General features: G+C 37.5%; 2 protein-coding genes across 2 annotated transcripts; both read right to left on the minus strand.

The window, feature by feature from the left end:
• Positions 1-587: 587 nt before the first annotated feature.
• Positions 588-13,246, minus strand: LOC131626714 (mitochondrial inner membrane protein OXA1-like). Its single transcript, XM_058897551.1, has 10 exons — positions 12,991-13,246; positions 12,420-12,900; positions 11,691-11,781; positions 11,319-11,366; positions 9,772-9,830; positions 9,141-9,216; positions 8,905-9,036; positions 8,546-8,653; positions 7,477-7,531; positions 588-1,206 (listed from the first exon to the last, which is right to left on the minus strand). The coding sequence occupies exons 2-10, from the start codon at positions 12,881-12,883 to the stop codon at positions 944-946; spliced, it is 1,296 nt and encodes a 431-aa protein (XP_058753534.1). The 5' UTR covers positions 12,884-12,900; positions 12,991-13,246; the 3' UTR covers positions 588-943.
• Positions 13,247-17,343: 4,097 nt separating this feature from the next.
• Positions 17,344-23,967, minus strand: LOC131599627 (uncharacterized). Its single transcript, XM_058871922.1, has 7 exons — positions 23,862-23,967; positions 18,470-18,606; positions 18,175-18,366; positions 17,978-18,088; positions 17,797-17,878; positions 17,609-17,704; positions 17,344-17,523 (listed from the first exon to the last, which is right to left on the minus strand). Exons 2-7 carry the CDS (start codon positions 18,580-18,582, stop codon positions 17,419-17,421), a joined length of 699 nt encoding a protein of 232 aa, XP_058727905.1. The 5' UTR covers positions 18,583-18,606; positions 23,862-23,967; the 3' UTR covers positions 17,344-17,418.
• Between the last annotated feature and the right edge of the window lie 387 nt (positions 23,968-24,354).

Raw genomic sequence — 24,354 nt, forward strand, 5'->3', positions numbered from 1 at the left:
TATTCCTTATATTCCTGCAAAATCTGAATTCAACATCAGTTCTTTTGAAAATCTTGCACAGGAGTTTGTGCATTTCGCGATAAAATCCGTTAGTACCAAATTGAATGGCTGTAAAAACATAATGCCATAAAATGTAAAATAAAGAAACTTAACAATTCACTGGGGAAACTTAGCAGAGGTATTGGAAATTAATAACATAATAATAATAATAATAATAATAATAATAATAATAATAATAATAATAATAATAATAATAATAATAATAATAATAATAATAATAATAATAATAATAATAATAATAATAATAATAATAAAGAATAATGCAGCAATATTTATTATTAAAATGTTGAGCATATAAAAATAATTATGCTTGTATCCCAGGGTTTAAATCCTTTATGCATTTTATCCATATATACCATAAATAAATCCTAATTAATAATAATAATAATAATAATAATAATAATAATAATAATAATAATAATAATAATAATAATAATAATAATAATAAAGAATAATAAAGAATAATGCAGCAATATTTATTATTAAAATGTTGAGCATATAAAAATAATTATGCTTGTATCCCAGGGTTTAAATCCTTTATGCATTTTATCCATATATACCATAAATAAATCCTAATTCAACTGACCGAAACTGATATTGTTAGGTTGGATGCCATTACCAAGGTTCAAATCCTAATACTTAAGTGGCATTTTATCCGTATATTAAGACAAAAATAATGTAAACCATAGTTAGCCAAAAGCTTTAGCTACCTTAGCAAAATAGCTCACAAACCTTAGAAAAGATTTATTCTCTCTCCCCCTCCTTATCTTAGTTAAACTCCTGATTTCCACTCCTTCTGATGATAAGAATACAATGTGACAAAAAATCTAAGCATGCTTGCTACATATGTTTAATGGCATAATTAAGGAACTAGTAAATTTAATCACTTCTTGTTTTTCTTTCTTCCTTTAACTTGTTTCTCTAAGCTTCTAAGTCTCTGACTAATAACAGCAGAAGAAGAAGATATCTTTTTGTTTGGTTCTTTTGGTGTTTCAACAGGCAATGAGCTTTGACCATTTGCAGTTGATGCAGCTTGCTTTAGTGCTGATAATATGGAGAAGGAAGATTGCGCAGAACCGGTGGGTTTTGGAGCAGGAGGTAAATCAGGAATACCTAAAGTTTGCTTTACACCAGGAACTTTAAGCGCTGCAAAATTGGAAACAAAAGAACATATAACGATCAGAAAAATTCAAGAAAATTGAAATACAAGAGTTCAGTACTAAAAAAATCATGTTGTACCACACCTTATCAACACTACACAAGCCATAACTTTCAAACAAACATCCACTAAAGAGATAAATAATAAGCGACTCAAGGAATGGACTTAAGTGCTCTAATAAGTCCAATGGTTGAGAACAAGTAATTATACTGATGGAAATTCTGTCTTTAGTGTGGTCTGTCCCTAGCAGCCTAATAGGGGCATTGCAACCTCCAACACCTTCACCGTATTTGGTGTGAAGGGGTGGATTTAGTCACACATAGGTTATGACAGTCATTAACTTACAAGTTGGTTTTCTTGGTTTTCTAGAGATAAGTTAGGTTCAGCCCAAATTTAAAAATGGTATCAAAGCCTATCCTAAATTTGTGGTTGGGTTTCCCGTATTGTCCATGTTTCAGGTTCATTGGGGATGAACATGAGCAGTGTTGGAAATTCCTGTATTGTCTACATTGCTTAAAGATATGGCATTTTTATTTTAGGTTGTCTTCAGTGCAGCCTCCAACACCTTCATCGTGTTGGATGTGAAAAGGGTGAGTTTAGTCTCACACTCTCACATTGTTTAGAGATATGACATTTGAAGTCATCGCCTTACACGCCAGTTTTGCATGGGATGAGTTCCGCACAACCCAAATTCTAAGATATACTAAAAAGATAGATGTTAGATTTTTAGAGAGCATAAAATACTAATTGCAACTAAGCAAGTTGCAATCTTGGCACACTATGAAACAGTCGCATTTCCAATATAATAATTGTGAGGTGCGCTAAATTTCATTTATGTTAAAAACTAGGAGTGCAAGTTTCAATGCAAGTTCCTCTCGGACAGATCTGGATCAGCATGCATATACAAGTGATCAATTAAAAAGAATAGCAAGATTCAGGAGCAATGGATTTTCCAATTACTTCATTATATTATGCTCAAAGCAATCATGAATGGCAGAAACAACGCCCTAGGCAATATGCATTTTACGAAAAACAAATCAAAACTTCAAAATGATGAATAGTGGCAACGTGGTACTGTGATAGGAAGGAGGCTGAGTCCATTGATAATGAAGGGGAGGTGTTAGTGGGCGTGAATAATGTTAGGCCCAAAGAATGGAGAGTTTATGTAAGAAAGAAAAAGAAAGAAAACATGAAATAGGTATCACTGCCTAGCTGGCAGTTAGTTAGCATATTCCCTAATAAATAGGATTGTAAGTGAATTTGACGGCAGACTATTATTTTGATCACCCTTAGGGTTTGGCAGTGAATTTGTCACTGAGGAGCTTTGCTCTGGTGTTACCTTTCTATTGAATATTTCAATATTATTAAACATTATATCTCTGCTCTATCAATTGGTCCGACCTACTTAGTTCATGAACACCAGAATGACTGAAAGACTCACTGCTTTGGAGGAACGTATGAGCAATATTGAGGAAGGTGTGTCTGGTTTGCGTGCTGTGATCGCAGAGGAAATTCAGCGTGCTTTAGCGAATCGAGAAACCCCTCTCGGTAGCGGAACAACGGTGACGTCGCCGTTGGATGAATTTCGCTTAGCAGCAAAGAAGGTGGAATTACCTGCTTTCACTGGTGAGGATCCAGTGGCATGGATTACGCGTGCTGAAACTTATTTCGAGGTTCAAAACATATCAGCAGAGGTTCGTATTCAATTGACGAAACTGAGCATGGAAGGCCCAACGATCCATTGGTTTAATCTTTGGCGTGATTCGACGGAGGATCTGTCGTGGGAGAATTTAACGGCGGCAATGATGGTTCGTTTCGGAGGTGGTCGCTTGGAAAATCCGTTTGAAGAGCTCAAGGAGTTGAAGCAAACGGGATCTGTTGAGGATTATGTTGCCGAATTTGAATTGTACTCTTCTCAGTGCGGCCGGTTGCCTGAACAACAATTTCTCGGCTACTTTATTGGTGGTTTACGCCACGATATTCGTTCTCGCGTTCGTACCTTCCAACCTCGAAACCGTTATCTTGCAATGCAACTGGCACGTGACGTCGAGCGTGAATTTGCCGAGGTGTCGGGTCATGGCTCCGGGTCACGTTTTAAATCGGGTTATTCTCCTTGGGTTCGTCCTTCCAAACAAATTTGGACCCAACGTGAAGGGGTTGGTACCGGGTCTCTTAACTCTAACCCATCTGGGCTTAATTCGGGTCAACCTCGTGCGGTTTCGGGGTCCACTATCTCAACCGGGTCAAACAAACCCTCTCTGTCCTCTAATGCATCTCGCAATATTTCTGGGGATAGTACTCGCCGTAACCCTCGCGGTGTCCGTCATTTACCAGCGGCGGAGGTCAGTGAACGGCGTGCAAAAGGGTTGTGTTTTCGCTGCAACGAACGGTGGGATCCTCTTCATCAATGTGCTTCGAAACAACTCCGGGTTATCATTTTGGGAGATGATGAAACCGTCAATGAGGAGGGGGAGATTGTCGTGTTGGATGCTTATTTGGAAGATGAAAAAGAGGATGAGGTTCTGGAATGCAAACCCATGGGAGTGTTTGGGGTCTCTGCATCTCAAAAACAGGTGCGTACTATGAAGTTGGAGGGTTGTTTACAGGGTGCTACGATTTTGGTTCTAATTGACAGTGGTGCAACTCACAATTTCATATCTCCTAAGGTGGTGGCAGCTTTGGGGTTACCTTTGGTTCCTTCCCACCCTTTAGGAGTCAAATTGGGTGACGGCCATCGTATTTTGACAATGGGAAAATGTAATGGAATTTCTATTCGGTTAGGAGAGATGCTGACCACTTTTGATGCTTATATATTGGAGTTAGGGGGTGTGGATTTAATCATGGGTGTAGTTTGGCTCGAAACTCTTGGCAAGGTGACGATGGATTGGAAGGAGATGTCCATGGTGTTTACTTATCAGGAACAGCAAGTGAAACTGATTGGCCAATCAGAGGAAGAGCAAGTGGCCACCTTCCAAAGCATGCTACACTATGACAGTGCAAGTGAGGCTAGATACTGGTCAAACTTGACAATTAGTGAGGTTCAGACCCAAAGTGATGCTCCTGTGCAACATAGTGAACTACAAGGGGTACTGGACAAATTTCCTGGAGTTTTTTGTGACATTAGTGGTCTTCCTCCTACTAGAAATACTAGCCATGCTATTGTATTACTCCAAGGGGCAGGTCCAGTGAGTGTGAGACCATACAGGTATCCTCATCATCATAAAGATGAGATTGAAAGACAAATCCAGAATTTGCTTCAACAGGGTGTGATCCGTAATAGCACAAGTGCTTTCTCTAGTCCTGTCATCTTAGTTAAAAAAAAGGATCACTCTTGGCGCATGTGTGTAGATTATCGAGCATTGAACAAGGTCACTGTGCAAGATAAATATCCCATTCCGGTTGTTGATGAATTACTTGACGAGTTGCATGGTTCTAGCTACTTTTCTAAATTGGATTTAAAATCCGGTTATCACCAAATCCGAATGAAGGAAGAGGATGTTCACAAAACTGCTTTTCGGACTCATGAAGGCCATTATGAGTTCATGGTCATGCCTTTCGGTCTCGTCAATGCCCCTGCAACATTCCAATCTGTCATGAATGAAGTTTTTAAACCGTATCTAAGAAAATTTGTTCTTGTGTTCTTCGACGATATCTTAGTGTATAGTGATAGCTGGAGCACGCATATGAAGCATTTAGAGGTGGTATTACAGCTGCTGCATCAAAATCAGTTTGTGGCTAATAAAAGCAAGTGTGCTTTTGGTCAACAACAGGTGGCATATCTAGGCCATGTCATTTCTAAAGAAGGGGTGACTGTGGATCCTACCAAGGTTACTAGTGTGTTGAATTGGCCTGTACCAACAACTGTGAAAGGAGTGCGTGGGTTTTTGGGGTTGACCGGTTACTATCGAAAATTCATTGCAAATTATGGCAACATTGCGAGACCCTTAACAGAGTTGACTAAAAAGGATGGATTTCATTGGAATGCAAGGGCCAAGGAAGCATTTGAGAAGTTAAAACATGCTGTGACCTCTGCTCCTGTTTTGGCTCTACCGAATTTCAACTTGCCCTTCGAAATTGAATGTGATGCCTCAGGAAAAGGGGTTGGTGCGGTGTTAATGCAGTTGAAACACCCTATCGCTTATTTTAGCAAGGCTTTTACTCCCTCTAAATTATCTAAGTCAGCTTATGATAAAGAATTAATGGCACTAGTTTTAGCTATTCAACATTGGAGACATTACCTATTAGGTAGGAAGTTTGTTGTTTATTCAGATCAGAAAAGTCTAAGACATTTGCTCCAGCAACGTATTACTACGGTTAATCAGCAGGAATGGATTGCTAAATTATTAGGCTTCGACTTTGAGGTTTTTTATAAAGTAGGGGTGGAGAATAAGGTTGCCGATGCCTTATCCAGACAACATGAAGATGTCGAAGTAAACAACCTCGTGTCTTATCCGATATGGAAACAAGGAGGGCAGTTGCAACAAGAGGTGCTGAATGATCCAGTGCTCAAACGGATTGTAGAGGCCATTCAATCAGATCCTAATGCTAAGCCAGGTTTTACTCTCAAAGGGGGAATTCTGTTCTACAAAGACAGACTTGTGATTCCAGCACAGTCTCCAATCATTGAGGATTTGCTGAAAGACTTTCATTCCTCCCCAAGTGGGGGACATTCCGGATATCTACGCACCTATAGAAGAATGGCCGGGACCCTGTACTGGCCAGGAATGATGAAACGCGTGCAGGATTTTGTGAAGGCGTGTGACACTTGTCAAAGGCAGAAATATGCAGCAACCACACCTAGTGGCTTGTTACAACCCTTGCCCATTCCAGTGTTAATATGGAGTGAAATATCCATGGATTTTATTACGAACTTACCGAAGAGTAATGGCTTCGAAGCTATTTTGGTGGTAGTTGATCGTCTATCAAAATATAGTCATTTTATTCCTCTTAAACATCCGTTTACGGCCCGTTCGATTGCTGCAATTTTTGTGAAAGAAGTGGTGCGACTCCATGGTATTCCTGAATCAATCCTTAGCGACCGTGATCCCTTGTTTGTTAGTATATTTTGGAAAGAATTGTTTAAGTTGTTGGGTACGGTGCTGAAAATGTCATCAGCTTACCATCCTCAAACAGATGGGCAGACAGAAGTGGTAAATAGATGCCTAGAGGCCTATTTACGTTGCTTTATTTCAGACCAACCCAAGTCTTGGGCACACTGGATACCTTGGGCAGAACTGTGGTACAATACCACTTTTCACGTGTCAACAGGTTTCACACCCTTTGAAGTGGTATACGGTCGGAAACCTCCGGTGTTGGTGCATTATTTGGAGGGTGAGACTCGTGTTGAAGCTGTTGCACAGGAGTTGCGAGACAGGGACGAAGCATTACGTCAGCTGAAGTTCAATTTACAAAATGCTCAAGAACAAATGAAGCATTTTGCTGACAAAAAAAGGAGGGCAGTTCATTTCGATATTGGGGACTGGGTATTTTTGAAGTTGCGTCCTCACCGGCAGCATTCTGTGGTTCGTAGAATCCACCAAAAGCTTTCTCCTCGTTTTTTTGGGCCGTTCCAAATTATTCAGAAGATTGGACAGGTTGCATACAAACTGCAATTACCGGTATCTTCCAAGATTCATCCTATCTTCCATGTCTCTCAGCTGAAGAAAGCAGTCGGTAATTACACTGCTATTCCAGAGTTACCAGCCAGTTTAGAAACAGACAAGAGAGCCATCATTCCGGCTAGGGTACTGTCTTGGAGGGATAGATGGGAGCAGGGTCAACACAAGAGGGAATGGCTCATCCAGTGGGAAGGTATGGATGTTGGTGATGCTACTTGGGAAGAAGAGCTCCTGTTGAAGAGTCAATTTCCAGATCTTAGCCTTGAGGACAAGGCTAGTGTTGAAGGAGGGGGTGATGATAGGAAGGAGGCTGAGTCCATTGATAATGAAGGGGAGGTGTTAGTGGGCGTGAATAATGTTAGGCCCAAAGAATGGAGAGTTTATGTAAGAAAGAAAAAGAAAGAAAACATGAAATAGGTATCACTGCCTAGCTGGCAGTTAGTTAGCATATTCCCTAATAAATAGGATTGTAAGTGAATTTGACGGCAGACTATTATTTTGATCACCCTTAGGGTTTGGCAGTGAATTTGTCACTGAGGAGCTTTGCTCTGGTGTTACCTTTCTATTGAATATTTCAATATTATTAAACATTATATCTCTGCTCTATCATACTGTAAATGAAATTTTTAAGCTCCTTACCCATTCCATACGTCAGTGAAAACAAATTCGATGTAATCCAGTAACAAAATATTGCCTGCAAAATTAAACATGAACACAAGTTCAAGTTACATAGAATGACAAATAGAAGCAGCAGTGGTTAGAGTAAATTAGGACAGCAATTTCCTAGATTCCCTGGCTGACTGGAATATAGTGTTATTGTGTTACAAGTCAATAGATAATATTCTCCAGGTTTTCCAACAAGTTTAAACATTGAAGGGGATATAAAAATTGGCTTAGTGGTTTTAGTGGAGTGATAAGGAGGTTGAGGGTTCTATCCTCATCAACAACATAGCACTAACATATGTCATTGAAAAATATATATATCGAATAACTTGATTTCTGATTTTATGATCTATTGTTTTGTTACAAAAAAATGAGGTCAGTGAGAGAGAAGAAAAGAAATTGTCGTAGAAATTGAAACAAATTATGTTGGAGATGAAGCAGAAGCCTGTATCTCAATGACACTATAAATTGAGGCAATTTTCACCTTCCAAACCGGTTTTGTAAGATTGAATGTTGGAGATGAAGCAGAAGCCTGTATCTCAATGACACTATAAGGGTCATGCTAATGAATGCTCGTCATTGGTTAAGGAGCTCATAAAATAAAAGTCTGTCTTTGAAATACAAGTTAATCACATGTCGTTATGATAAATACATCATTTTTAATACAAACCTACCTCTTTTGATTCTTAAACGAATGCCTTAGGGGTACATATAAGCTTTATTCTAATAAGAATAATATACACGTCAGATGATCTAAGTCCTTAGGTTGAACTTTAGAAAAGGAAGAGGGGGGGGGGGGGGGGGGGGGAATTACGTTAAGTGGAAGCAACGGGGGGAAGTTATGGATGGCCATTCTACTAACAAAGTTGCTAGTCAAATCACATAGCCTAAAAGAGCTTACCATCTTACCATGTTCTTTCAAGATTAAAATGCATGTGCCTACCTTTACTGAAACTATCAAAAAGACAAAACTACAGTTTCTTCCTAAATCCATACAATAATTTTTTCAAATGCATACACCAATGGTAGCAAAGGGAAAGTTTACCTTTGGAAAAGTCATGGTGAACGGAACTGTCAAAAAAGCAAGAATCCTCGAGAATTTTTTCATTGTGTCACCCATAGGATTTCCTTCCATTCCTTCTTGCATATTACACTGAAGTACAATATAAAATCAATTTATTCTTAATTCGAAATCAAATATAACATATATTATCAGATCACTCTTGTCATCTCAATTTTAAACTGTTTTCTTGTCATGGAGTGGCTGGTTTTAGTGAACACGAAATAAAATTCAAAAACAAAATGTAAAAGATCAAACAAACTTTCAGACAGAACTCAGAAGGACAGACTAGAAAGATTGTTGGGGTTGGGGGAAAAAAGGACTCCTGAAAATGAAGTGCTCACCTCTACTACTACTAAGAATGATAATGCAGCCAAAACTGGAAAAATGTATAAGGCATCGGGAGTTGTGAGATCGGTAAACCAGAAAGCTCCACCATTCTTGAATGATGGCATTTTTTCAGACATGTTATTTATCTGCCATCAAGAAAATAAAATAAAACTGTGAGTGGGTAAAAACAATATAAAAGCTACTCAGACTCCTACGGGTAGGGGGAATATCGAGGCAAAAGTCAGCTTACCGCAAGAAAAAAACTAATGAAGACAGGACCTTGAATAAAAAGTCCCTTCAATGGCGAAAGAGGACTCACACCATATCTGCATTCATGATAACAGCAAAGAGAAAAGGACATTTAGTGAAACAAAAGACCAATGAAGTTTGATTTAATACTTAAACTAAAGGTTCTTTACCAATTCATATTTCTTATATATACATAACAAATATTAAATCAACTATAGCAATCACGACTCACGAATCTAACCAAAAGAAATATTAAAATATCTAATTCATTTGATTGTTTACAGAGGCACTATTTTCAATTTAAGGAAAACAGCAGAATCAAAATGAGGCAAAAATAGTGGACTGGTGACACTGAACAGGGTCCAAAGGAGTTGGAAGACCCTGGTTCAAACCCAGTTAAAGATAAAATACTAATATAAAAACTAATTACTAACAACAATTCGCATTTAAAAAAAAAAATAGTAGTGACACTCAACACTGAATGTTATGATTTTAAGTTAAGGCCATCACAAGTCACCACAAAGATTACTCCACTGATACATTGTATCACCGAATGCAGCAATTACACTAAACTAGGAGATCAAACATGACTATTAGCAGTTATGCATTAAAGAAACAATGAAATGACTTACTCTTTGAATAGCCTTTTCATCCGCTTCTGACCTTCGGCAACAGCCTCGGGATCAAATGTCTGAAAAAAGGATCCTATTATGATTAGAGAGAAACCTTCTTTGATATAACAACATATAACATGTAGGTAAGAAATTTGAAAACTTATTACGTTAATCCAATATGTCAAAGAGCCCATTTGTTATAAGATTATTTCATAGGAAAAACACTTGCTTTAAATAAAAAATCATTTTCATGGATTGTGCTGAAGTTGTTAGTTTTAGATAAAAAGGAGGAGATAATAGTAAGAGTTTCAAATTATTGATAACAACTAGACAATGAACCGATTCAACAAACTAAACACTAGTTCCTAATTATAGGGAATAGGGGTATACTATACTATGACTCTTAATTTTCATGGTTTGTGCCAAAGTTGTTAGTTTCAGATAAAAAGGAGGAGATAATATAATAAGAGTTTCAAATTATTGATAACAACTGGATATTGAACTGGTAAAGATTGTAACTAAAGATTGTAATTGAAGATTGCTTCACATTGATTAATCATATACCTTGTTTGAAGCATTAAAAAGATTATTATCATATTGTCTATCATCTTATTCCAATTCTCTGGTGTGTGCATTACTACAATCATCTTCCAATTGCTAAAACCTTTGAAAACAAGTTTTCATCAAATTTGCTTCCATGCTCTAATCTGATTTTCTAAAACGAAAATAAGAGAATTTTTAGTTGTCTATTCAACTCCTCTTCTAGGCAATTACCCCATATTCAAACCAACACACTTTGTTTATTATACTCTCTCATTGAATCTTTGTGACTCACCCCTTTCTCTTATCTTTTTAGATTCACAGATTGCAGAATAGAAATCTCTCGGGATTTGCAATCTACCTAAGAGTTATTCTTTGTGACATACCACTTTCTTTAATGGTGGCCACTATATTGTGATTTTAGTATGATGCGCTACTACAGGAATAGGAGTTAATATTCTCTTGTACACATGATGAGATAGTTTTATATACTCTGTTGATAGTTAATTACCATTTGAGGACGTCACGAAAATAGATGAGACGCTGTCAAGTCTCAGTAACTTTATTTTTATAAAGGTGTGTGGGTTACATTAGGCTTGCTAGGTTAAATATACGATGAGTCGGTGTCAGCCTTTGTGCCGGTCATGGCCTATGATCAGGTAGTGACAGAACCAGTACCACAAGGATCAGGTTTCTATCACATTTTATCTGCTCCTCCGACACAAGAGAACTTAGTCACATATTCACTATGAATTGATGTAAAATGTGACTACTTAAGTGGAATTATTTATTTTGATCCCTATATGTTTTACCAATGACATAGATCAACAGGTTAGACAATTAACCAGTGAACTATAAAAAAATTCCAAAAGAAAAAATATCCATATTAAAATTCCAAGATATAGGATAATAGAACTTGTGAGACTCCAGCTTCTTAACTTACATGCATAACAATATAATAGCAAAGCATTTTATCCACTATTAATGGTATTAAGAGTTGACATGATGAACTAGAGCACTATTACCTTCCCATCCATCTCTTCCTTTATCGCTTCCAAGTGAGGCCTCATAAGCTGCAACACGCGAGAATCAATAAGCTTAGGTAATAAATAAGATAACTAGGGATATAGAAAAAGTTCATATATACAACAAACATCAAGGCCTTCATTCAAAAGGGATAAAAAAAATACTGAAGCGAGCGAATAAAATCTCCAACCCATGCCAGAGACACAAGGAAAGGTGGGAGGGGTGGGGTGGGGGGGTTGGAATTTCACTCCAAATATCTAATTTGTATCCTCTTGAAACAGAACAACTACAGAGGAAGGAGAAAGCAATACCATAGTCAATACAACACTTATGGCATGAAACTGACATGAAAACAAAGCAGCACAACATACCGTAAGCTTAGAAGTGGTCTTGAGTTGATTTATTAAGAGTGGAACAGTTGCAGTTCGAATCAAGAGAGTCGTTAGAGCTATGGCCGCCCACCTAATAAAAAAGAAGCACTGAGATGAAAAGCTTCCTCTCAAAATTCATGTGACATTAAATTTTTAGTAAATATCTTTTTAGTCCCTACCGGCCCTCATTTTTAATTTGTAGTCCCTGCTACATTATATAAAATCAAATGCTTCTACTCCCTACCGGCCCTCATTTTTTAAAAGGTAGAAGGTCCTAAAATAAAGCCAAGACTCCAATTTGGATATTCTAGAGGGAATATCATTAACTTTGTTACTTATTACTACAAATAGCAAGTAACACTTAGTGATAAACTGGCAAATGGAGCTGACTGTCGAAATCCATTTCCCTGATAAAAGAATGCCACTCAAACGAAATTAAAAATTCTTAACTACTTTGGCCTATGTAGCACCGACACTTCTGAAACAATGTGTGATCATGTCAGTGTGCGAAACTGACACCAAACTTGTCGACGTGTATGGTTTTTCCAGTGTATGTGCTTCATAGATTTTGGCATTCCCTCAAAACAGTTTGACTTTATTTTATCTGGCGTATTATACATAAACACTCATATAATATGCAATTATGCTGCAAACACTTGCCTAAGATGTTTATCCTATCAGTCTATTAGTATTTAACATATCTTAATCAAAATATATAGGTAAACTCACCAGTTTAGCCCAGTGTAGGAATGAACAGCATCTATGAAATACTGCAAAGCTTGTACAGGCAAATAAGAATCAGCAGCAGCAATGGCAACTTCGCTAACAACAGGAGCAGCCTGAGAAGTTACAGTCTCCACAGCAGTGTCAGTAAGAACATCAGCCACATCAGTCATTACTGTAATTTTATCCGGATTCTGATCCATCGTCGACATACTCCGGCAGAAATTATATCCAGCGAATGGATAAATTTCCTTATGTCGAAAACCCGAGGAAAACCCCATTGATCCATTAAAAGAGCTTCCAAAGGATCTTGTTTGAATAAAACTATTACTGATTCCTGCTAAAGACGGTTTCTCTTCGGGCTTTTCGCGTTTCACTTCGTCGCTATGGAGAGCATAGGTGAAAGAAGGGTGAAACCTACGATCTATGAGGTTGCTTCCTCTTTGCAAGAGGCAGCGTCTATAAGCCATTGATTTGTATGAAAAATCTATGAAACAATATTCAATAAACAAATTATAAGCAATAGAAGAGAGAACAGAAGGAAAATTCGAAATAGATGAATGAAAAGAGGAAAAACCTGGAAGATTTTCTCAGGGTTTTGGGGAGTTAGCGACGGATTGAGGTGAGTTCAGTGCGACGCAAACATTTTAGGTTTTGAAGAAGAGTGAATTGTGGTGAGGAGGATGATCTACTCGGCCGTGTGAGTAGAGTTCAGATACGCCGACGACAGATATCCGTTTACGGCGGAGTGAGGATAGTTGTTTGAGATGAGCGCGACGGAAGCCTCTTGTTGCTGCTGGTCGATTGTTTCAAACTGGAATTGCTTTTGGGCTTTGGCAGGCTTCGTTTTGATCGATGGGCTTTTTCAATATGAATTGGAGAAATCTACATGACACCCCCAAATTAAACATGACACCTCCCATATATTTTTAATCCAATTTTATCCTCAATGAGATACAAAGAATTTTCGGACAATATATCGGAAATTTCAGTTAAAATGAAATTTTCAGTATATCATAAATTTTGAAATATCCGGACATTATCGGAAATTTCAATATAACTGAAATTTCCAATATGTTTTAAAATTAGGTTTTTTCAACGGTTAAGATTTTGCCGATACTTTTGGATGCTCCTGATTGCACCGACACATATGTGTGGTCTAGTATGCACCGCCATTTGTATAAATAGGGATCTTAGGGTTATTGGATAACATATCTCAACAAATGTCTCTTCCTCAATATTTGATTAAAGTATCTGTGTATTTCAATGGCTGCAACCTTGTTGTTCAAACCAAGATCCCAGATGACGCCGAATCCTTGCCACCTTGAAAGAAAAGTTGAACCATTTGCTGCCTGATTTCGATAACAGTAGGGTGATAAAGATCGAGTTTCAGGTGGACTAGATAGATACAAATGGAATGGTGAAATACAACTTAATCGAGTTGAAGAATGATGAAGATGTGAAGGCCAAGTGGAAATCATTTCGTCGCAGGATAACTAAATTTCCGATCGAATTGAATGCGCATATCCAAAGATTCGTGGCTAATGAAGTGTCTAAAACGTCCAGAGTCATCCGTTAGTGCCTAGGTTTTCATGTTTCGGAGTACTGTTTATGTTTGTTGTTTGTCACCGTCTCCTCAACACGAGGCATCGGCTCCTTAACCTCAGCCACCAGCTCTCAAACCTTAGTCATCATCTCCTCAATCTCAGCCTCAGCCACCGGCTCCCGAACAACATCCATCGACTCCTCAATCTCAGCCTCAGCCACCAGCTCTCGAACAACAACGATCGGATCCTTAACCCCAACTATTGTCTCTTTAACCTCAGGCATCGTCTCCTCAACCTCTGGCACCATCTCCTCACCCTCTTCCACCTCAACCTGAACCACCGACTCCTCCACAACAATGGATACTCTACCAATCCAACGGCGAGGTACACAGAAGCCCTTCACTGTCTGCTGCTCCGCCATCCATTTCTAATTAGAACCGGTCAGAGGAAGGCGTCCAACACGTAACTCTAAGGCTTGTGCCTCATCAGCTCAAGCCTGAGCACCAGCTCTATCTATGGCTCGTCCCGCGATAGAACCATCCTTGCCTCTAGTCCTCACTGCCAAATTTTAAAATATCAGGAAAATAGTTTTTTTTTTAAATAGAAATATCGGAAATTTCAAATTTTTCGGTATGATAATTAGCAAATGAAAATACTAGAAATTTCAAATTTTCCAGTAGCAAATACCGTAAAATTTGAAATTTCCAGTAGAAAATACCAGAAATTTCATAAAAGATATCGGAAAACTTACTTGTTTTCGCGAAATTTTCGGTATCGTCCTAAAATTTAAAATATCCGGTTCCTCACGTAAATTTGGTAAAATGTGGTAATGAAAATCGGTTGGACATTTTAGTCTTTTCATATGTCTGAGGGGTGCCGTGTAGATTTCTCTATGAATTGGATCGGACTTATAACTCCATTTGTTTTTTAGGGGTTACTTATTACACCCCATGAATTATTCACGCACTCTCACGCATTGCTCTCTCCCTTCACATTTTTATTTATGCAAAAGAGCAAAATCAGAGAATACGAAGAAAGGGTCTGCATCTACTATTACAAAGCTTGTTCTACTTATTTTCAAATTTTCATAGCTTCTATCTATTGCTTTGAACCTTAGCATGTCTTTACTCCGCTACATTGCACTTATTCGAAGTCACTCTCTATCGCATTGGTAAGTTGGTCATTCTCTTTCCTTTTTTTGATCCCACATGCATGCATTATCTAAATAGAATATAGGTATGATACTTTAGGCTTAAATGCAATAGAAAATTTGCAAAGTTGGCGCAACCTAATGCGCCATGGTTTTAGAATATCATGCAGCTATTTGGGTTGTAGGATTTGTGCAAGATTGGTTATGGTTATATTAACCATGACTTATGCTTTTGTGGAGATATGGCACGCAAATACATTGTCATTTCATCTTTGATTTTTGATATATCCATCACACTTGATAAAGTTTCATATCTCCTACATATTTTCTATCCGTAGATAATTGTTAAACTGCTTTAAGACTAGCGTACTTGAGGCCTTAAATATGACGGTGACTTATTTGGGAGTTGACATGGGAAAGATCAACAGGAGTAAGATGACACCAGAGAATGACTTGCTAGGTTTTAATTCTTGGTGGATTTGTATGAGCGCCACTTGGCTACAACTATGGAGGTTGATGGTGATGATTGTTAAAAGGGTAAGTATTTCCTTTATCGTTTCCATAGGGATTGATGTGATACTACCGTTGTTCTACAGTTTAGTGTATTTTGAGCTAAGGCTGAGTAATAGTTTGGTAACATTAGATGTAAAGAGCATGAAAGGTAAATAAAGACAATAAAATAGGGTTTGAAAACGATTTGCGAAAACTGTGCCAAGATTAGTGTTCATTAGTTTGCTTCACATGTACTCTAATAATCATGTATATGAACCTATTAACCGTCAGATGATCTCTCATGCCGACAATCAACATGATAATCTTTAAAAACTCGATACAAGTGATTATCAACTCACAAATCTATCTCTAGAGTTTGTTTATTAATAGATGAATATTCTTTAGGTCAAGATTTGAAACATATCTCTCAAAAGTGATCCAAAACAACAAATAAAACATGAATACAAGATATTCACCATATATTAATCATCAAGCAAGTTCATACACATAATATTAAAATAAATACATATTTACAAACTAACTACCTCTAATCTTGACACAAGATGAAACTTAGCCCTCCATAGCCGTGGAAGCTTCACCAACAAGCAACAAACCAAGATTTAGTAGCATCCAACTAAAAAAATATGAATAAAGATGCTTAGAAATCTTGAAATTACGCTTGAAAATGGTTTTTCTCTTCTCTTCTTCTTCGTCCTAACTTGTGGTCTAAAAGTATCTTATGTTAAAGTTGGTAAACATTCCCCAAAATATCATCTTAAGTGCCTAAACACAAGTGGCTAAAAAGTAGGTCCGCTAAGTGTAACACCCCAAATTTAATTAATTATTTAATTAAATTGATCAAGGATTTATTCATTGGAATTAGTCGAAGTCGGGACTTATCGGTATTATTCTAAAGGCGTAATTGGATTAATATGTTGATTGGAGCAGTTAAGTTTATGGTCGAATTAATTAGTCGGATTAGTCGGAGAAATACAATTGCGAGATGGTATTATTTGCGTTATGGATCAATTGTAGTCGCAGAATATTATTGGGAATAATATTCGTTATGTTATGTGCACTACGCCGTACAAGGGCTTTCACAGCGCTTTTTTTGGCCTTTAACAGCGCTGGCGTAGGCTACGAAAGCGCTTTTAAAAGCGCTCTGGTAGACCCCCCCTTTAAGAGCGCTTTCCTGGAAAAAGCGCTCTGGTAGGACCCCCTATAAGAGCGCTTTCCTGGAAAAAGCGCTCTGGTAGACCCCCCTTTAAGAGCGCTTCTTAGTAAAAGCGCTGGCAAAGACCAGTAAAAAAGCAAAAAAAATTAAAAAATTACGCAGCATACAAAAGCGCTTTTGGAAAAGCGCTCTGGTAGGCCCCCCTATGAGAGCGCTTTTTCCAGACAAAGCGCTCTCATAGGGGGGCCTACCAGAGCGCTTTTCCCAAAGCGCTTTTGTATGCTGCGTAATTTTTTAGTTTTTTTTGCTTTTTTACTGGTCTTTGCCAGCGCTTTTACTAAGAAGCGCTCTAGTATGTGGACCTTTAAGAGCGCTTTTTAGAAGCGCTGTAGTTGCTAAATGAGGTATTTTTATGTGCAGCCTATAATTTAATCCTCCCAGTCGACCTGTAATGTTTTCGACCTGTAATATTTTCGACCTGTAATATATTTTCGACCTGTAATATATTTTCGACTATATTATTTCAGCCATCAGTAAGACAATATATATACTAATATATACCATTATAATATCCAAAATTATATATATACATCATTACAAAATTATATATATACATCATTACAAAATCAACAATATTATAGTTCAAATCTGCATGAAAAATTGCTTAATATAAAATTGACACAATTCCTCTTTGATTTCTTCTAACTTTAGCTTCGAGTACCCAGCAGCACGGAATTCGTCAAGGTACTATAAAACAAAAACATAATATGAATAATATATTTAGGTAAATGTAATAAATTATATGAAATTATCTTAAGTTATAACTTTATACCGTGGGAGGAATCTCTAATTGATTCGCCTGAATGATTTCTTTCATAAACCTCAATACAAAGTATCCGCAGTCTGAACTGTTACGCTGTATCGGACACTACATAGAAAAACAAATAAGATTCTATATAAGTTGTCTTGTTTTACCAAGTAGCATAAATATTATAAGCAAATTTGTGAAAAGTAATGTACCTGCACTTCGATCCAGGTGATGTTGTTTGATTTAGTCCGGGATACCTGTGCGTCCCGTTGACTACGGAATACTTGTATTGATCTAATTAACAAATATATAAAAGCATATGTTTAGATCAATCCCACAAATAAGTAAATATATAAATATACACGAATATATATTTAGAACGATCCCACTTACAAATCAACGATTTCCTTCATGGCCGGATAATTGGTCCATTCACCCTTTACCGAATTCAGATAATACACGACTTCCCTTATCGGGTTGATAGCAAGCAGCAACCAGTGTGCTCTATAAATTAAAACAATAGGTTATATGAAAATATTGCTATACACTAAAGAAACAGAGATTAGATGAATAAAGAATGAGAAACTAACCCTACTGGTCGGGTATTATACGCCCAAAGATGCAGACATTCTGTATTGCCGGTGGACATGAATCTATCGACTAAGCGCTGTCTAACAGATTCCGGATCCGAAACAATTTCCATTCCGCTGCAATGGGCGGAAGACACGAACCGGAATCTGTTAGACAATGCAGTCCCGCGCAACACTCTGTCATACAACAACCTTAAATAAAAACATAATAAACATTAGATTCTTTTTATTGAAAAGTGTAAATAAATTATATTGTGGGACTAATTAAATAATATATCGGATGAGTGAATATTACCGGATGTATGATTGCATATTACTGACGCCTAGTTGATCCTGGTCAAAAATCTCTTGCAAGTCGTCAATTGTAATATGTGACTTGAACTCAATACCGAAGACACTTTCATCCATATCGATTTCCCGTAAAGCACCATCCTTCATATCGGACATATCAACCATTGTTGCGAGTGTCGCCCGGTATCGAGGCACAAAAGCACCGCCTTTTCTTGCCGCTTGCTTCGGAGGACCACTGGGTGGTACGCTACGAACCTGCTGCGTCACTTGTTGTGACTCCCGAGCGGATGCCTAAAAATCATATAAGTTAGGTAAAATATAAAATCATGCATATTTTGATTCAGATTATATATTAACACTTTAAATGTACCTCTTTTAGCGATGCAACAGACTCCTCCTCCTGTAAAATCCCTTTACCCTTAATTGCGGGTTTTATAGGAGCAGTCTAAAAATAAAATGTAAAACATAATTAATAAATGGTTTAGAATTGACATTCGAAAACTAAATGATTCATAATCGTTTTCAATTTACCTCATCACTAATGGTAATGAGCTCCGAGGGCCATGCAACAAACGATCCTATTGCATCTCGCAGCAATGTCGTCTCTGAGACCATGTCAGGTACCGGTAGAATCGCATCACGATCTAATACAACATCCACCGATACTTTCAGGTGTCCATCCGGGAGCGGTCTGTGGTGAAGTAAATCTCCCGAAGTGTTGTGCACTTTTCCCTTGCCAACTAGTCGATAATTCGGTTCCGATAAGTATAGTTGGCAAGATGAAATGCCCTAAACCAAAAGTAAATATAAAGTCATTATCATTAATAAAATAGAACAGTTTGTAAGGAAAAAAACTTATAATTACCTCGGGAAATTTCTTTTGATAGTTGATACTAGCCTTATCACTAGTTTCTCTCACCGATGAAGTGTTGCACTTTTCTCTCATATACATATCTTTATCTCTTTGCAATTCAGAGACCTGTGCTTGCAATTCCTGCAACTTTTGCAACACTTCTTCATTGGTAAGATTTGATCTTCTCCTAGAACTCTTATAAAAAGAGGTTGGAGTCACACCATGACCCTTACCCCTCACCCGACCGGGATACTCGGGAGCATCTAGTACTCTACTAAGTACGCTCTCCTCACCGGTGGATGCCGATTGCGACAAGGTCTCCTGTAATTCATTTACATTTAAATAATTATTAGTGGAGATAAAAAGTCATTTATATATTAAAAAACATTTGATTTAATTAAAGACACAGTATTATACTTACACATTCAGTATAAACTCTCTGAACATCGGGATCGACAGCGTGATTCTTGCCCACACGAGCTTCCTTCCACAACACATGTACAGGAAGTGAAGCTTCCTCACTTTTAGTCTCCTCCAACTATGCATTGACACAAACGATAAAATCGTCAATTAAAACATGCACATGTAGACAATTAATTAAATCGAATTTCTATTTACTTACAATTTTATCCTCTAAGCGTGCATATCCCAAACGCCCTTTTTTGTATGGATACGCGGGTTTGGATGCTCTCTCCCTATTCGTGGCACTCTTTTTCTGAAAAGCTTCATCTCTTTGCTTTACAAACTCAGCCCAATCTGCTTCATCAATGAAGGTCGCATACTTTGTTGGCCGTCCCGGTGCATCTTCAAGAAATTTTCCATCTTTATCCTTAAGATAGGTGTTTGTCAAAAAACTTTTCCACCCTCTATATCTCTTGCCGGCCAAACTAAGTATGTAGCTTTTACGTTCATCTGGTATCTCAAAAGTCCTCTGCAAAAAAACGTACGCATAGTGTGTTAGTATAAATAATTTAAACAATTTATCGTCAAGATAATAACAACAATTAACCATATATGATATATACCTGAAGCTCTTCCCAAATCGCTTGTTTTTTCTCCTCCAATTCTAAATTTTTCGTCTTCGATTTCCAGGTAGCTATGGAGACTGGAATATGCATACGGACAAGTGTACCAATATAACTTGTCAACTTTGCAGAATTAGGACCAATTGGTTGTTTATCAGAATTCCATTCCAATCGGTATACTAATCCTTGGTCTCTATGTCGTATGATATCCCTCATAATAGTGATGCCTCGTGCAACCTCTTTTGCTTCAGTATCAGGTGGAGCATTTGTATCCGAAGCAACTCTTTCTTGTGAGTTTTCTTGTAAGTTTTCAGGTGGGTTTTCAGGTGGAGCATCTCTATCTGAAGCCATTGAACCTGTATCAAACAAACTAAAGCACATTAGTACACTATTAATAAGCTAACAATCTATACAAGTCAAATGGAAGTCAAACCATGCATGTACAAGTAAATCGGAAACGAAATCGGTACAAATCAAAATAAGCGTAAAAAAAGAAAGTTATCGGAATTGAACGAAATTTACATGGCTATGGTAAAACGTCGCCACGGACTCAAAAACAAAGTCGGTTTTCCGAAATTCAGACCCTAAGCCCGACTTTTGATTACGGGCAGAAGCAAAACCGATAAAAAAATAGTCCCGAAATGTAAAGATAAGTGCATGAGCAGCTCCGGAATCGTCAAAATAGTATAGTTACATGTAAAGAAGTCAACAAGCGGATACATGGTTCAAAAGTTATGTACAAAACGAGAATATGCACCAAATTGAATAAAACAAATTAGTCGGACTATGTATACTATTACCTTTATCACTAACGTCTCTTTCTTTTCTTGGTAGGTTTGTGTACTACGCGTCTCTTAACAATGCGGACGGTTGGATTGATCCAAATACCCTCATTATGATCATTTCTAATACAAGATTCATTCTCATTTTGATCGTTTCTTGTACAAGATTCAATGCCAACACCAATATCACCTTGATCTTCAATTTTTTCATCAACTATTTTGTTAGATAAAAGCACTATAGACCATTTCGTACTTGTCGGATCATTGACATAGAACACTTGTTTAGCTTGAGAGGCTAGAATGAAAGGCTCATCTTTGTACCCTACCCTATTGAGATCCACTTGCAAAAATCCTGACTTATCCATTCGTACGCCACTATTATTTTCAACCCACTTGCAACCAAATACAGGAATCTGAAACTTCGCGTAATCAAACACCAAAATGCGCTCGATAACCCCAAAATATGACAAATTTGCAAATTTCGGATTTAAGTCATTCGCACTTGATATGTGCATAGCTTCAGCTACCAAGGTAACACCACTATTTTGCATAGTACTTTTATCATCCTGTTCTTTGGTATAAAATGTGTATCCATTAATAACTCTGTGAAACTTTTATCCGACCATCCATTGTCCGCCTTTAAGTTGTACAACTTTAACACCGCAGACAATCTTGTGAATTTTGAACAACCATCATACAACGGTTTCTCTGCATCGCTTACCAACCTCTCAAACATTTTGGGACAATCCGCTAGATCTTCTTCCAGCGCTTCTGCAATCTCTTCGACACGATCACAATCGTATGTGTCTGTGCAATCGTCGTTTGAAGCATACTTCCTATTACACCTCGACCCAGCATTCCCGGTACTTTTCTCACCATGCATTGTCCAACATGTATAACTTCTATCAATTCCAAACCGTAGTAAATGAGATCCCAACTGATTCCCGTTAACCTTACCCCCGGCATAACAGCAACCCAAGCAAGGACACGGCATTCGAAGCGGGTCTTTGGAGTTCGCAACCGCAAACTCAACAAATTCCCATACCCCTTTCTCGTACTCTTTCGACAATCGGTTTGAATTCATCCATGTCTTATCCATGTCTTAATTAAGCTAAACAACAACGGTCAAACTTCCACTCTTCACAAGTAACCCCTATGGCGAATTCAATTCACAAAGTTAGTAAGTACCTCCTATATTAACTCTCTAAACACATAAAACTAATGTGTTTCTGTCAAAACGCAAAGTATAAACGGAATGAATCCGAAGCAATAAAACGTAACATATATAATCACACAATTTCAGACAAATTCATCATAATACCAGTAATTTGAGAAAGAAATTTACCTCGGATGTTACCGAACTCAAGAAAACGCCAAACGTCGAACTAGGCTGGGAAACGATCAAACTTTCACTATACACAAGTTACCCCTATAGCAAATTCACAAAGTTAGTAACCACCAAGACAAAATCGATTGAACAAAGGAAATCAACAATAGTTTGATGTGTGTACATACTCCTAAATATGTAGTACCAGAGTCAATGATACGAGCTCCAAAGAGATCCAAAGTTATCAATCCAGTCAGACCTATACAAGAAATTCAATTCAATGTATGATTATAATAAGAATGGGTGAATAGCTCATGATGCAGTTAAATAAAAGTATATAATATATATTTTATCAAATTCCAAAATCTATATAGCTATGTATGTACTAGCTAGGGTTATTGTTGTTGTTATTATATATAAATAAAAGTATATAATATATAATATATATTATATATTATATAGTTTATATATATGCATAATACTGTTTGGTGCAGTATTGTCCATCTCAAACTTCCAGATATGTATTCATCAAATAGTTCGTAGTAACAGTTAGAAACTGCGCTATTTCTTAGAAACTTCGTAGTAACTACCTTTTCACTAAATTAAGAAATATTGTAGGATAACTTCATGTGAATTCTAATGAATGAAAAACTGTCTGTAATGTGAGTTTTATGGCATATGGAGGGAATGGTATGATTTTAGTGCTGGTCTCTGTTTCATGAGATGTTTCATTTTTAATTATGTTCATACTGATACTATTATATATTCATTTTTATATCATTTAATTTATATTCAGTTTTATGCCCAAATATATGATGGGCATCGGTTATGCCACTAGCTAGTTATATAACTTTACACGTATGTATATACCGACATGCCTCAAAATCCACTACATATATCATCATTGGTAGAGAAATATTGCACCTCCTCCACTATCTTATACAACAGTCAAGAAACTTTACTCACAATTTCAATTCTACTAAGATAACAAGAGACTCACAATTTCAATTGTACTAAGATAAGAAGAGGCTAAGGACATAAATGGAGACCACAAATTAAGAATAAGAGCCTCTCTATGGAACAGAACTCAAAAGATAAGAAGAGGTTAAATTTATATTTTGTGAAAACCATACAAGCAGACCCCAAACAATCCAACAGCCACCATTTCACAGTTCAACAGAACTCAAAACCCTATCACTTAGAAGTTTCTGGAACAAACCCTATCACCTAAAATCACACGTTTCTGGAACTAGGCAATTGCTAACAGAAATATTATGTATATATATATATATATATATATATATATATATATCAAAGGCCTTAAGAAAAGAGCATTCCATCAAATTCAGAATCACAAGGATACATTGATACATCTAGGGTTTTGTTAAAAGCTATGATTAGTGTGATACCTGGGTGGCGCAAAGCAAGTTGCTACCAGAGGAGAAGAGACGGAGACGAAACGATGGTGGTGGACGGAGGAGAAGAAGTTCGCGCGATGGTGGTGGACGGAGGACCGATAAGGTTGACGGAGGACCGATAAGGTTGACGGAGGACCGACGACGGTGAGGGGTGGGGTTTCTGGTTCGCGTGCAGAGAGAAAAAGAAAGAGAGAAAGTGAGAAACAGTAGAAGCGTGTTTTTGGTTTTAGTTTTAGTAATAAGGCTACTAAAGCGCTTCTGGAAAGCGCTCTCATAGCCTGGGCTATACCAGCGCTTTTGACAAAAAGCGCTCTCATTAAACACCCCTACCAGAGCGCTTTTGAAAAGCGCTTTCGTTCCCCCCACGTTCCCCCCACCTACCAGAGCGCTTTTGTAAAGCGCTTTCGTACCCCCCCCCCCCTACCAGAGCGCTTTTGAAAAGCGCTCTCATAACCCCCCCTACCAGAGCGCTTCTTAAAAGCGC

Source organism: Vicia villosa, linkage group LG1 (genome assembly GCF_029867415.1).
Source record: "Vicia villosa cultivar HV-30 ecotype Madison, WI linkage group LG1, Vvil1.0, whole genome shotgun sequence".
Lineage (NCBI taxonomy): Eukaryota > Viridiplantae > Streptophyta > Magnoliopsida > Fabales > Fabaceae > Vicia > Vicia villosa.